This window comes from Macaca fascicularis, chromosome 2 (genome assembly GCF_037993035.2).
Source record: "Macaca fascicularis isolate 582-1 chromosome 2, T2T-MFA8v1.1".
NCBI classification, from domain to species: Eukaryota; Metazoa; Chordata; class Mammalia; order Primates; family Cercopithecidae; genus Macaca; species Macaca fascicularis.
In genome coordinates, this window is record NC_088376.1 from 41,350,641 (window position 1) to 41,364,834 (window position 14,194).

Genomic DNA, 14,194 nt, shown 5'->3' on the forward strand with positions numbered 1-14,194 from the left:
CCAAATATCTAGAAGACAGCTTGTAATAATCTTTCTCCTCCCTCCTCATGCCTTTGAAAACAGTACCGTAGTACATGCTGATCCGTAGTTTCACTTTCCATGGTTTTAGTTACGCAAGGTAAACCAGGGTCCAAAAATACTAAATGGGAAATTCCAGAAATAAGTTTTAAAATTTATTATTATTTTTTAATGCGCACTACTCTGAGTAGTGTGATGAAATCTCATACTGTCCCACTCCATCCTACCTAGGATGTGATTCATCCCTTTGTCCAACTTATCCATGCTGTAACTGTATACACTACCTACCAATTAGTCACTTAGTAGCCATCTTGGTTATCAGATCAACTGTTGGGTATCACAGTGCTTATGTTCAAGTAACAACCCTTATTTAACTTAATAATGGCCCCAAAATGCAACAGCAGCAATGCTGGCAATTTGGATATGCCAAAGAGAAATCATAAAGCGCATCCTTTAAGTGAAAAGGTGAAAGTTCTCCACTTAAGAAAAAAATTGTATGCTGAGTTTGCTAAGATATACAGTATGAATGAATCTTCTACCTGTGAAATTGTGAAGAAGGAATAAGAAATCTGGGCTAGTTTTGCTGTTGGACCTCAAACTGCAAAAGTTACAGCCACAGTGTGTGATACATGCTTAGTTAAGATGGAAAAAGTGGCTGGGCACGGTGGCTCACGCCTATAATTGCAACACTTTGGGAGGCCGAGGCGGGAGGATCACGAGGTCAGGAGTTGGAGACCAGCCTGGCCAACATGGTAAAACACCGTTTCTATTAAAAAAAACAAAACAAAACAAAAAACAAGCATAGTGGTGTGTGCCTGTAATCCCAGCTACTCGGGAGGCTGAGGCAGGAGAATTGTTTGAACCCGGGAGGAGGCAGAGGTTGCAGTGAGCTGAGATCATGCCATTGCACTCTAGCCTGGGCAACAGGGTGAGACTCCATCTCAAGGAAAAAAAAAAAAAGATGGAAAAAGCATTAAATTTGTGGGTGGAATACATAGACATAAATATGTTCCAATTGATGGCGATTGGGTTTGGTTCTGAGGTCTCAGGTATCTACTGGGGGTCCTGGAACGTATCCCCCATTGATAAGGGGGGACTACTGTAGTCTCTTAATAGTCCTTCAAATTACCCCTCTTCAATTTGAGTATGCCATCAGTTTCCTGCTGGGACTTCAACCCACTAAACTGACTCCTATGACTCATTAATGATGCGCTCTGCCTGCTGTTTGTAAAAACAGAATAGTAAAACTCCATCATGTCATTTTCCTGTTGAAAAACAATCAATGATTTCCCATTCCTTTATGTGCTAAATCTAATTTCCTTGGGCTAGCGTTCAAAACTCTCCATGCTGTTAGTCCTAACAGAGTATTTCTTTCTTTTTTTTGGAGATGGAGTCTCACTCTGTCACCCAAGCTAATTGGGTCATGCAGTGGCATGACCTCACCTCACTGCAACCCCTGCCTCCCAGGTTTAAGCGATTCTTCTGCCTCAGCCTCCCAAAGTGTAGCTGCGACTACAGGCATGCGTCACCATACCCAGCTAATTTTTGTATATTTGTTTGTTTGTTTGTTTTTAGTAGAGAGGGGGTTTCACCATGTTGCCCAGGCTGGTCTCAATCTCCTGACCTCAGGTGACCCACCTGCCTCAGCCTCCCAAAATGCTGGGATTACAAGAGTGAGCCACCGCGCCCGGCCAGTCATAACACAGTATTTCTCCTGACTCCTTTTTTACTTGATTCTACTACTTCCCTACAATTACCCACTCCAGTCACATATATTCCCCTTATATTCACTCAATTGCTATTCTCTGCTATTTCTAGTGAGTATATATATATTTGGCCCAAGCCAAATTATAAATGACTTCCTATCTATTTACTACATTCACATTCTTCAGTTTTGCCTAAAGGCAGTGCCAAGAGCATATTATCCAGAACAAAAAAGGACACAGAAAAGCTGATGTGGCCTCTAGAAGGACTAGAAGTAAACTGATATATCTGAATTTAAATGTTAGTTCCTTTCACTTAGGTGAAAATGTTCAACTTATCAATGAATTGTTTGCAAATCTGATTAATAAATGTTACACTGTAGATATACAACATTTTTGCTGTCAGTGCAATAATCTAAATATATAATTGCATGTACTGATTAGTTACTCTGGGAAATGAAATGTGATTCTACTAACCAGATGAATAAAGAGATATATCCTCGCTTAATAATTACAGTAACTAAAATTTACTGGGAGCCTAATGATGATAACTAGTAGGTACTGAGAGCCTTCCCTATGCAGGAATTCTAAGCACTGTACATGTATTAACTCATTTAGTCCCATTGTTTTTCTAAGTTTATATAAGACAATGATTAGTAAAAGCTGGGGACTCAGGAAACTGTTTCACTTAGTCTCACAGAAAATATCTGCCATTAACAGTACTACTGAAAAACTTCACATTCTGCAAAATCATGCAAGTAATTAACAGGGCTCAGGAGAAAACAGTATTAGAAACCAAACTACTTACAACTGATGTAGCTTTAGAACTGGAGAATAAAAACAATAATTGGTGCCTCAGGAGTTAAGTTGGACAGATCAAGCATGTCTGGAGGTTGCCTCAGGATATATTAAAAATGCACAGACAACAAAGAAGAAATGTTGGCTTACCCATGCCAAGACAAGAAGACTGAAGTGGAGCCCTGGGCCAAAGAAGCTGAAGTTAAAATGGGCAAGGGAGGAAGTGCAACTTGCTTCCAGCCTATAGTCTGTCTAATGCTGGGGGTCAGGGAAGGAGCCCAGGGTACTGTTGGCTCATTCTAAATTTTCTTAAACGAGAGCTAAAAGGGCACTTGTCTATATACTAGCAAAGCTTGCGCCCTTCCTGAAGGCTATAACTATTACTGCTGTTATTATAGTGCCTTGAGTCTAGGAAAAATGATACATGTACGATATAACTTCCATGTTATATTGATGATTTCCTCATTTTCTATCTGCATGACTTAATTGTCTTTTTAGAAACCTGTGTTGTAGCTGCCTGGGCTGTACTCAGAAATATGGTAGAGTTGTTCTACAGTATCCAGAGCAGTCAGGAAGGGCCTGAAAGATAATAAAAATCCCCTAGGAGTGGCTAAGGGGTACTCTGCATGCTTTGCAGACTCTTACTCCATGTATTCAGCAGCAGCAACTATGTTTTTTTGTAGACACTGAGAAAACAGAAAACTGTACCGCCAACTTAAAATATGCTGTGTTATCTATTTTGTATAGCCATCTCCATAAGATAACTTTCCATGTGCAGAAACTTTACAGCTTTTAACTGTGTTCTGTTACAGCTTTTCCGTGATATCACAGTGGAATAAGATCCATGCTGGAGATGAAGAACAAGTTAAAAAAAGGACTGCCAATTTTGTTTTTAAAAATTCCACTAATTTAACTACATTAATGCAAAACACATAGGTGCATCAGTGTGAGCTTTTCAAAGCTATATTGTTCACCGAGTCTTTTACCCTACAATCTTAGGACTTCCTAAGACAGTTAGTGATGAAAAGAGGGGTGGTTCACTTCAACCCAGCACCAGTGCCAAACTCTGAAGGCAAGTGTTTCTCTAGTTGAAAAGTCCAGCTCCTGGCTAAAATCCAATGTGTTATATTTCAGGCACAGCCATAGGTAATTACAAAGGCTTTGCCTAGAAGATCTCTTGCGGGGAAAGCTGTCCTCTCCACACCAGACATGATGCACAGCCTGTGCACTGCAATCTCTGGAGACAGTTGCAGTCAAGGACACACCACCTCCTTTCCTTCCTGAAAGCTATACTACTACTACTGTTATTCTAGTGCCTTGCCACAAGCATTTCTGCATTCCTACCCTAGGCACCTCCATTAGGGGCCTCTTGGAGCTTAGACTGAGTCATGTGTCAAGTACCTCTATCCAAGATCTTCTCATTGGTGGAGAAGCCTTAATTAAAATACTTTTCTCCACTCTGACTCAGTACTTTTCCACTCCTAGCCTTTCTTCTCCCTACACCTTAAAACAGTAGGAATCTTTTGTGCAGGGCTCCTAGGCAGTGAGATGGTTCCCCCCATCTGGGTGTATGTCAGACTGTTCCTCGCCTGGTGCTATTCCAATAGGGAAAAATGCAACATCGAGGAGTCAGCCCTTTTCATTTTGGCCTCTTGTTTATCCTATAGCAGTAAGTTAACAGTTTGACTGTTAATTTCACTTTGGCTCATTGGTCTAACCACTTCAAGGACTGTCAGCTCAACACAGAGTGGCTGTAAGATTTTGTTTTTCCCCTAGCAAAACATAAATACTATTGAAAAATTAAATGAAATTAGTGTAGTACCTTTGTTTACCTTACAGAGGCAGACTTATTTAATCACTTCCTAACAAGGTAATTTTATAATCAGCCTGTTTGTAATAATAACTCAAGAAGAGTCCATGTTCTCCCACATTAAATTGTTAATAGCCTTATTTGACATCGAAAGTTTGTTAACTACAAATCTAAAAAAAAACACAAACTAACTCAATTTTCTTTGGTTCCAAAAAGAAAAGAGACTATACCCTCTTCCATTTCTTGTAGCATTTCCTTTGGAAAATCTGTAACTATAAATCCTTTACTCTCTTTAAGATGTACATAAATCTTATTAAGAGCTAAATAAGGCTCTTGCCAGTTTTGAATTTCAGCAATGTCTTTCTTGGGGGCTTTGGAATCATTTCTTTGAAATGTGAACATCTCGGAAGATGGTACCTTCTTTCCCTGACTCTGTTGGAATTTTGTCTAGGCTCCTGGCCCCAAGTTGTAACCTCTTACTTATCAAAAAACAATAGAAGTTTTTATTTTTCCTTTAATACAGATAATTAACATGTATATAATGGATTGTATCTGCCTGGCTATACAAAAAGGTGACATTTCTTTCTGTCCTTGCAATATCTCTAACAGATTGCCTGTAATGTGCGTCACAATCTGATTGAATCTGATTGAATTCAGTAATAAAACTGTTTCTTTTTTTTTTTTCCTACATTTGTAAAGAGAATTCACTGGATGGACAGGAGAGTTTAGTTTTAATTATTTCCCCAGCATCAGTAGTACTCTGAAAAAATATGCTACCTCTGGCACTACAGAAATAAAAGTTTTTTAAGTTTTACCTTGAAAAGTAAAATTTTTTAAGTTTTTAAAGTTTCTTTAATTTTAAATTTCTTAAGTTTTAAAAATATTTTCTGTTTTTTAAGTTTTACCTTGCAAAGTAAAAATTTTGTAAGTTTTACCTTAAAACTTTTTGTTTCATTGAGTGTTCTGTTTACTTCTAACTGTATGGTATCTAAGAGTATAAGTTTTGGAGTCAGAATGATTGGATAAGGATCTGATTTCTATTCAAGTTCTTCCATATACGAGTAACCTGTATAACTTGGCTTAATTATATAACACTCCCAAATTTGTTTCCATGTTTCCATGTCTAGATACTACCAAAGTTATAAACTTTAAAAAGAGATTTAAAAACAAAAACACATCATTTCTTCAAAATTTAGAGGAAAAATATAGCAGAAATTGGGTCTGAATCATAATTTTAAAGGACCATAATAAAAGTCACTCTAAAGACCAGAGCTCAAATAAACAATAACAACAATATATATCTATATGCAGTCAATTCTCATTATTCATGGTAGTTATGTTCTATAAAATCACCATGAATGCTGAATTAGCAAATACTGAACCACTTGCTCCTAGGGGAAATACAGGGTCAGGTTCCTGCAAGTCTGGTCACATTTTCCTTAAATAATCAATATATAACCTTGTTGTATGTATGTTTCTATTTAAAGATACCTTTAAAATATATATATAGTTGATTCATTAACATTGAACCCATGGACAACAGTACTCTATAAGTCATACCTGATAAAGCTTATCTAATAGGTATATTTTTTCCACAAGGCATATTATAGCCTTCTTGTGGATAAGAACACCAAACAGCGCTTCAGCACTAACTCAGGGGCCATCTTAAAGAAATCACCAACAAAAAGCATAGAAATGCAAAAAAAAAAAAAAAAAAGTATCACTAAATAGATAGGAGAAAAGGACATTTGTTTACAGTGCGACAGCTCAAACAACAGGGCAGGGCATCATCTTGTTTGAAAACTAAACATGTGTGTGTTGGGTGACCCAAATTATTTTCCGCCCCGTACATGTCCATGAATGACTGCAGGTGCTGTACGGATTTTGTGATTATAAATAAATTTTAGCAGGTAGGCAAATTCATAAATATGGAATCTATGAATAATGAAGACTATGTATCTCTATGTATGCATAAGTGCATGCATGTGTGTACGTGTGTGTGTGTATCTTATACACTTGCTTTAGCGTCAACAGGTTTCCTTCTCTTTTTACTTTCCTACATCCTCCTCCTCCCAGTTGCTTCTCTCTCAATCTCCTATCTCATTAATGGCACCGACAACCACCTTGTTATTCAAGGTTAAAACTTGGGAGACTTCTGATTCTTCCTTTTTCCCCACAACTCCCTATATTCAACCCATCATGAAGTCCTATTGGTTCTACCTCCATTCTCCAATTCCAAATACTTCTCATCACCTCCACTACTGCCACCTTTGACCATGTCACTACCATCTCTTCTCCAAACTCATATAATGGCTACTCACCCAGTAGTGTACGTTTAGTACTTATAGTATATTGAAATTGTCTTATTTATTTTTTCATTATCTTTCTCCCTGCATGTAATCTCTATGAGGTCGGGAGCCTTTTCTATTTTGCTTACCACTGCAACCAGTGCCTAGAATGCCAAACAGATGTAAGAAGAATTGGAAGTACACAAAATATCAAGGAATAGTAGGAAGGGAATAATTATTCATTGAATATGCATGCATCCTTTCTGAACCTGCCACTTCTCTTTTCTTTTTTAGTTTTCCTCCTCTATTATCTTTTTTTGGGGGAGAGGAGGGGTGGAGGGACAGGGTCTTGCTCTGTTGCCCAGGCTGGAGTACAGTGGTGTGATCACAGCTCACTACAGCCTTGACCTCCTGAGCTCAAGCAATCCTCCCACCTCAGCCTCCTCAGTAACTGGGGCTACAGGTAAGTACCACCACACCTGGCTAATTTTTAAATTCTTTGTAGAGACAAGGACTCACTACATTGCCCAGGCTGGTCTTAAACTCCTGGACTCAAGCAGTCCTCCTGCCTCAGTCTCCCAAAGTGCTGGGATTACAGGTGTGAGCCACTGCACCTGGCCCCTATTATTTTAACCCAGTATGTAATTACTCGTTACTCATGATACTTGCCTGTCACTCTGTTATGTGTTGCCACAGGAAGGAGGAAACACAGCTGTCACTGAACTGAATCATATATGCTAATACAATTGACTTAATACATTTAATGCATATATTAACTCATAGCTTTCAAAATATTTCATCCCAACACTCCCCAAACTACTTTCTCAAATCCCATTCCCTTGAATCAAAGAGTACACATACATAATCTTCAGAAAACACAATCACTGTTTGAGATCAACTCTTTGAAACACTGAGCACTTGCTTTCCAAAGTCAGGAAGGGTACAAGCAGTAGATATAAATGGCTCACTGCATTCCTTCTGATACTTTTAAAGTGTGATAAGGCTCACTTTAAAACATTCAGATCATAACTACCAACAACAAAAAATTGGAGGCTTGTCACTTCTAATTTCATTGATTCTCTTGCAATTCTTCCATTACTTCCGAAGACAATTTTCTATTTAAAATCTTTGTCCTTTATTACTTCAGGCAACTACCTTTTTTTGTTCTCACTTAAGATAAATATATAGCCAAATCCGGCATAGTAAAAATTGCTCTTAAACTGTGAAACCAGAAATACCCCCTTTTAATGTCATCAGCCTGGTAGGTCCAAGTCAAAGCCACTAGGAGGTAGCATAAGCTGACATGTAATAAAAATAAATAAAATAAGGCCGAGCACAGTGGCTCACGCCTGTAATCCCAGCACTTTGGGAGGCCGAGGCAGGCGAATCACGAGGTCAGGAGATCGAGACCATCCTGGCTAACATGGTGAAACCCCGTCTTTACTTAAAATACAAAAAAAAAAAAAAAAATTAGCCAGGGGTGGTGGCAGGCTCCTGTAGTCCCAGCTACTCGGGAGGCTGAGGTAGGAGAATGGTGTGAACCTGGCAGGTGGAGCTTGCAGTGAGCCCAGATTGCACCACTGCACTCCAGCCTGGGCGACAGAGCAAGGCTCCATCTCAATAAATAAATAAATAAAATAAAAAATCCTAATAAAAGCAGTAATTTTGGTAAAAATATAATTACTTGACACTTTTCTTAAGGGCTTTTTCCAGCTTCTTCACCTGCTGTTTATAAAGTCTTAATTCATGCTGTGTGGGCCTGTGGAAAATAAATAATGATAAATTAATTCAATTTACTGAATAAAACCATAAAGGTACTTAAATAAACGACATACAATACTTTGTTACTTGTCACAAATATACTTATTAAACTTCTGAAAATATTTCATGATTGCTAATTTGGTGTTTACCAGCCATTTAGATTTCTTCTTCTCTGTTATCCCTTATTCAAAGCCTTTTAGTTATTTTTTTGCTGCTAATCTATTACTTGTTTTTATAGTGAAATATTTTAAGTATACAGACAAAAACAGAGAACATTATAACAAATCCTGGTGTATCCACCACCTAGCTTTATCAAATTTGAATATTAACAGATTATGATTCAAATCTTAAACTTTATTCATATACTTAAAATTCCACATGTCCCTCATTAATGTCATTCTTCTCCTTCCCATACCATAGATAACCACTATCCTTAATTCACTGTTCATTATTCCCATGTATGTTTTAAAATTTTTACTATTTAATCATAAATTTACATATTATTGTGTTCAAGGTTTTCACATTTTATATAAATGACTTATGCTAGGTATCAGGTCCCTCTCTCCATTAAGGTGTAAGTTTTTTGTTGTTGTTGTTGTTTGTTTCTTTTGAAACAGGGTCTCACACTGTCGCCTAGGCTGGAGTGCAGTGGCACGAGTTCAGTTCACTGCAACCTCCGCCTCCCAGGTTCAAGCTATTCTCCCACCTTGACCTCTTGAATAGCTGGGACTACAGATGTGCACCACCACCCCTGGCTAATTTTTGTATTTTTTTGGTAGAGACAGGGTTTCACCAAGTTGGCCAGGCTGGTCTCAAACTCCTGACCTCAGGAGGCCTGCCTCGGCCTCCTAAAGTGCTGGGATTACAGGCGGGAGCCACCGTGCCCAGCCATTAAAGTATAAGCTTATTGAGAACAGGAAATTTGTTTTGGTCTCTTCTTCATCCCAGAGTTTGGGACAATGTCTAACTTACAATAGGTATTCAAATACTTGTTGAATGAAAACAAGACTCAAAAATGTTCATTCTTTATTACTGTCAACATAGAGAGTGTCATCCTTTTGTAGCTATGCTGGATATAACTTTCTGTTGTGTGCCATTATAAATTTTACTTTTCTTCTCATCCCACAGCACAGGAATAAGAACAACAAGGCATTCCAGTATAATTTGAGAATGAGAACTCTGCTGGTATAAGACTGAATCTAATATAGTAAATATTAATGTATTGTACATTTCAAAATCACTAAGAGTAAATTTCAAACATTTTCAACCACAAAAGGTATTAGATGATGGATATGTTAATTAGCTTGATTTAATTATTCTCCATTGTATTCATGAATCGTAACATCACTTTGTGCCTCATAAATATATACAGCTGTAATTTGTCAATTAGCAATTAAAATAAAAATTTAAGATAATAATCATGCTGAGTGAAAGACAATAGACAAAAAAAAGTAAATATTGTATAGCTCCACTTATATGAAGTCTAGGAAATATAAACTAATGCATAATGACTAAAAGCAAACCAGTGGTTACCTGAGGCAAAGGCAAAGAGAGGCAGCAGGGATTACAAAACAGGCAAGAGATAACTTTTAGGGTGTTTGTTTTTTGTTTTGTTTTTGTTTTTAAGAGACAGGGTCTCTGTTGCCCAGGTTGGAGTGTAGTGGTATGAACACAGCTCACTGCAGCCTTGACCTCCCTCCGGGGCTCAAGCGATCTTCTCACCTCAGCTTCCTTAATAGCTGGGACTGCAGGAGTACACTACCATGCCTGGCTAATTTTTTAAATTTTTTTCTAGAGACGAGGTCTCACGTGTGGCTCAGGATGGTCTTGAACTCCTGGCCTCAAACAATCCTCCTACCTGGGCTTCCCAAAGTGCTGGTATTATAGGCATGAGCCACTGCACCTAGCCTCCAAGGTGATTATCTGGATTATAACTGTTTCGCAGGTGTATACACATAATTCAATAAATTGTGTACTTTACATATATGCAGTGTACTGTACACCAATTGTAACTCATTAAAGCTTTTTTTTTTTTTTTTTTTTGAGACGGAGTCTCACTCTGTCGCCCAGGCTGGAGTGCAGTGGCCGGGTCGCAGCTCACTGCAAGCTCTGCCTCCTGGGTTCAGGCCATTCTCCTGCCTCAGCCTCCCGAGTAACTGGGACTACAGGTGCCCGCCACCTCGCCCGGCTAGTTTTTTGTATTTTTTTAGTAGAGACGGGGTTTCACTGGGTTAGCCAGGATGGTCTCGATCTGCTGACCTCGTGATCCGCCCGTCTCAGCCTCCCAAAGTGCTGGGATTACAGGCTTGAGCCACTGCGCCCGGACAGCTATTTTTTAAAAGCAAAAAAAAAAAAAAAAAGACTGAATCTATTTTAAGTTTTTTTTTTTTTTTTTTTTTAAACAGGGTCTCGCTCTGTCACCCAGGCTGGAGTACAGTGACATGATCATGGCTCACTGCAGCCTTCCTGGGGTCAAGTGATCCTTCCACCTCAGTCTCCTGAGTAGCTGGGACTACAGCCAGAGACCACCACACCCGGCTAATTTTTATATTTTTTGTAGAGAAGGGGTTTTGCCATGTTGCCCACTCTGGTCTCGAATTCCTGCCTCAAGCAATCCGCCTGCCTCTGCCTCCCAAAGTGCTGAGATTACAGGCGAAAGCCACTGTGCCCAGCTTATTTGAAGTTCTTAGCTAGTTTTAACTTCTTCCATGTGGACTCCTATTTTCTCATTTCCCTTGCCTACCCGTGTGTTCTTGTTCCTTTCATAAGTTATCGTGGGAGAGAACTGACTAAAGTGAGAATAAGAATATTATGTACTCATGATTAGCTTTAGAGCAAAGGAGATAGAATGGTGCATTTAATATTCCAAATTCCAGTATATGTTTACTTTTCAAAGGATGAAGAAAAATTGACCGGGATGCAGTGGCTCATGCCTGTAATTCCAGTACTTTGGGAATTCCGGCACTGAGCCTAGGAGTTCAAGATCAGCCTAGGCAACACAGGGAGACCCCATCTCTACCAAACAAAAAATTAAAAAATTAGAGGCCGAGCGTGGTGGCTCATGCCTGTAATCCCAGCACTTTGGGAGGCCAAGGAGAAAGGATCACTTGAGGTCAGAAGTTCAAGACCAGCCTGACCAACATGGCGAAACCTCATCTCTACTAAAAATACAAAAAATAGCCAGCCGTCGTGGCGCGCACCTATAATCCCAGCTACTCGGGAGGCTGAGGCAGGAGAGTCACTTGAACCTGGGAGGCAGATGTTGCAGTGAGTCGAGATCGCGCCACTGCACTCCAGCTTGGGGGACAGAGTGAGACTCTGTCTCAATTAAAAATAAATAATTTTAAAAATTAGCTGGGTGTGGTGGCTCGCACCTATAGTCCCAGCTAAGGGACTTGATTAGTCTTGAGCACTAGAGGTCAAGGCTGCAGTGAGACATGATCACACCACTGCACTTGGCCTGGGTGACAGAGTGAAACCCTGTCTCAGAAACAAAACAAAACAAAAAAAAATTAAGTTTCTCTCACCTGGTTTCCAAATCTTTTTGGAGGTTCAGCTTTTCACTTAAAAGTGCATCAATCTGAGAGTTTGACTCCTTGAGTTGATTCTGTAATGACTGCAACACATTTCATAGAAAAATAATTAACTTTCTTAGATTACTTACTTTATTAAAAAGTATTTATTGGTTATGCAGTCCCCATACCATTAAAAGGCCTTTATAAGTTGGTGAGGCATCCAGACTTCTGTAGTCATTTTCTTCTTCTGACTGACTTTCATCTTCTTTATATTGCCTATGAAAATATGCATGCAGTATACTTATGAAAAATCTATCTTCAAAGAAAAAAATCTAATTAAACCAACATAATGAGGGTTTAATCATCTAAACATGAATTAAAATTAATTCAAATTTCCTACTTGTTCTCATAGAGAATGGTATTAGAACACTACTACTATCTATTATTATAGGACATACAATATCCATTTACTCTCTTTTTATTTAGAATATATGATCCATGAGGACCAGAACTTTTGTCTTATTCACCACTGTATCTCACTGCCTAGAAAAACTATGGACTATAAGAGGTGAAAAAGCACTGCCGAATAAACAAAACGAAACATGGGTGGAACATCCAGGTTCTTTCAAAAAATGCATTCACATACTATTTTTTCCTTCTAGTACTTTTAGGTAACCAAAAAACCTATATGAAAAAATGCAGATCATAAGTGGAAAAAGCAACAGATTTAATAGTCTTGGTTCAAGCCTTGATAACACCACTAACTAGTTGTATTATTTGAATAAATCAATCTCTCAGAATTTATTTTCTCATCTGTAAAACAGTATCTGTCACATCTACTTTACAGGACTGATGTAAAAAGCAAACGAAAGATACTGAAGGACTCTGTGAAATGCAAAGTGCTAGCAAATACATATGATTATTTTTAGCAATCTTGATTAACTATCACTGTGATGTCCTATATGGTAACCAACAGCTACATGAGCTAGTGGTTACCGCTTAACACTTGAAATATGGGTAATGCCACCAAAGAAATAAACTTTGAATTTCATTAAATCTTAAATTTAAAAATTGAAGCAGTATAAAATACTTTTCTGTTAAGTACAACTTTATTGTTTAAGGACTACATTTTGCTTTAACTGTTGCATAAAGTATTACTATTGTAGCCTAGTGTGCACTGGGTACATGCATGATTTCTAGTATTACACATAAACATATCACCAGTCTAGTAAGTTATCAATGGATTGATTCAGTTCAAATGATTTATTTATTCCCAATGTGTTTATTTTATGCATGTGCATATAGTCTGATAATAAAAACAACAACAACAAAAAAAAACTTTGGACAACACTGGCCTTAAAAAAATGGATAAGCAGAGAAGCTTTTGCCACTGCAAGAGGCCCACGTCCCGCCTGTCTTCTTCCTTTGGTCTTGCTGCTTCAGTTTTACAGGTTTATAGCTCTTCTCCTGTGCTTCCTGTTTATCCTACTTAGGCCTCCAAATCTTAGCCTGTCTTCCCCTCTCTCCTCTTTCATCTTCTTTACTAATGTAATACTTGTCAATGAATTGTTACATCCTCTTTTTACAGTACTCCTACTTCTTTAGATGATACTTATATCCTATTGGTAGATCTCAAAATCTATCCTGAAATTGCCAGAATCTCACTTTCAAGTTAGTACTCACTCTTAAAAAGGAGACTGAGTTTATAATATAAACTCCTTTCAGTCAATGAATCCTGAAAAACCCCCTCCTTAGGAGACTCTTTTTATTGCTGCAAATTTTCTCATTTGTAGAATATTATTTATTAATGTATCTCATATTTTCTTCCTATCCTCCACTTCCCTCAATAAGACATTCAATCCAAATATCTGACCCAAGGATAATCTGCATAGGCCAAAATACTTTACTTCAGCTAGACAACTAATGAAAAGCTTTTTAAGCTAAAAAGTGATTCTTCTCCAAGTCGCTTGTTCCTCAACCCCAGATTTTCATTACAAATTCATGACAACTAAATTCAACACCACCACTCCAATGGCCTCAATCCTTTTGTCACCTTTAGTCAGAGAACCCCGTTTGCAGAACTCTACAAGTACCTCTCACATCATATTCTACATGAAAAATTTCCTGATGGCTATGTTATGTTAAATCTATTCTACTCTTACCAAAAACCCCAAATCCCCTCTCTTCATCATCTAGATCAGGGGTCAGCAAACTGCTGTCTGCAGGCTATATTCAGCAGGCTGTTGGTTTTGTAACTATTTTTATTGTAACACACCTGTGCCAATTCATTTACATATTATC

At 38.2% G+C, this 14,194-nt stretch overlaps 1 protein-coding gene across 45 annotated transcripts in view; it reads right to left on the reverse strand.

The window, feature by feature from the left end:
* CEP70 (centrosomal protein 70) overlaps window positions 1–14,194 on the reverse strand; it is a 101,759-nt gene that overhangs the window by 15,624 nt on the left and 71,941 nt on the right. For all 45 annotated transcript variants that reach the window (XR_012430748.1, XR_006696195.3, XR_012430746.1 and 42 more), the window contains 3 exons: window positions 12,082–12,169; window positions 11,906–11,994; window positions 8,302–8,376 (listed from right to left, as the gene is read on the reverse strand). Coding sequence is in view for 41 of the 45 variants with exons in the window: in XM_074031149.1 (XP_073887250.1) it covers window positions 8,302–8,376; window positions 11,906–11,994; window positions 12,082–12,169 (252 nt within the window). In the remaining 4 variants the exon portion in view is untranslated. The remainder of the gene's footprint in view (window positions 1–8,301; window positions 8,377–11,905; window positions 11,995–12,081; window positions 12,170–14,194) is intronic.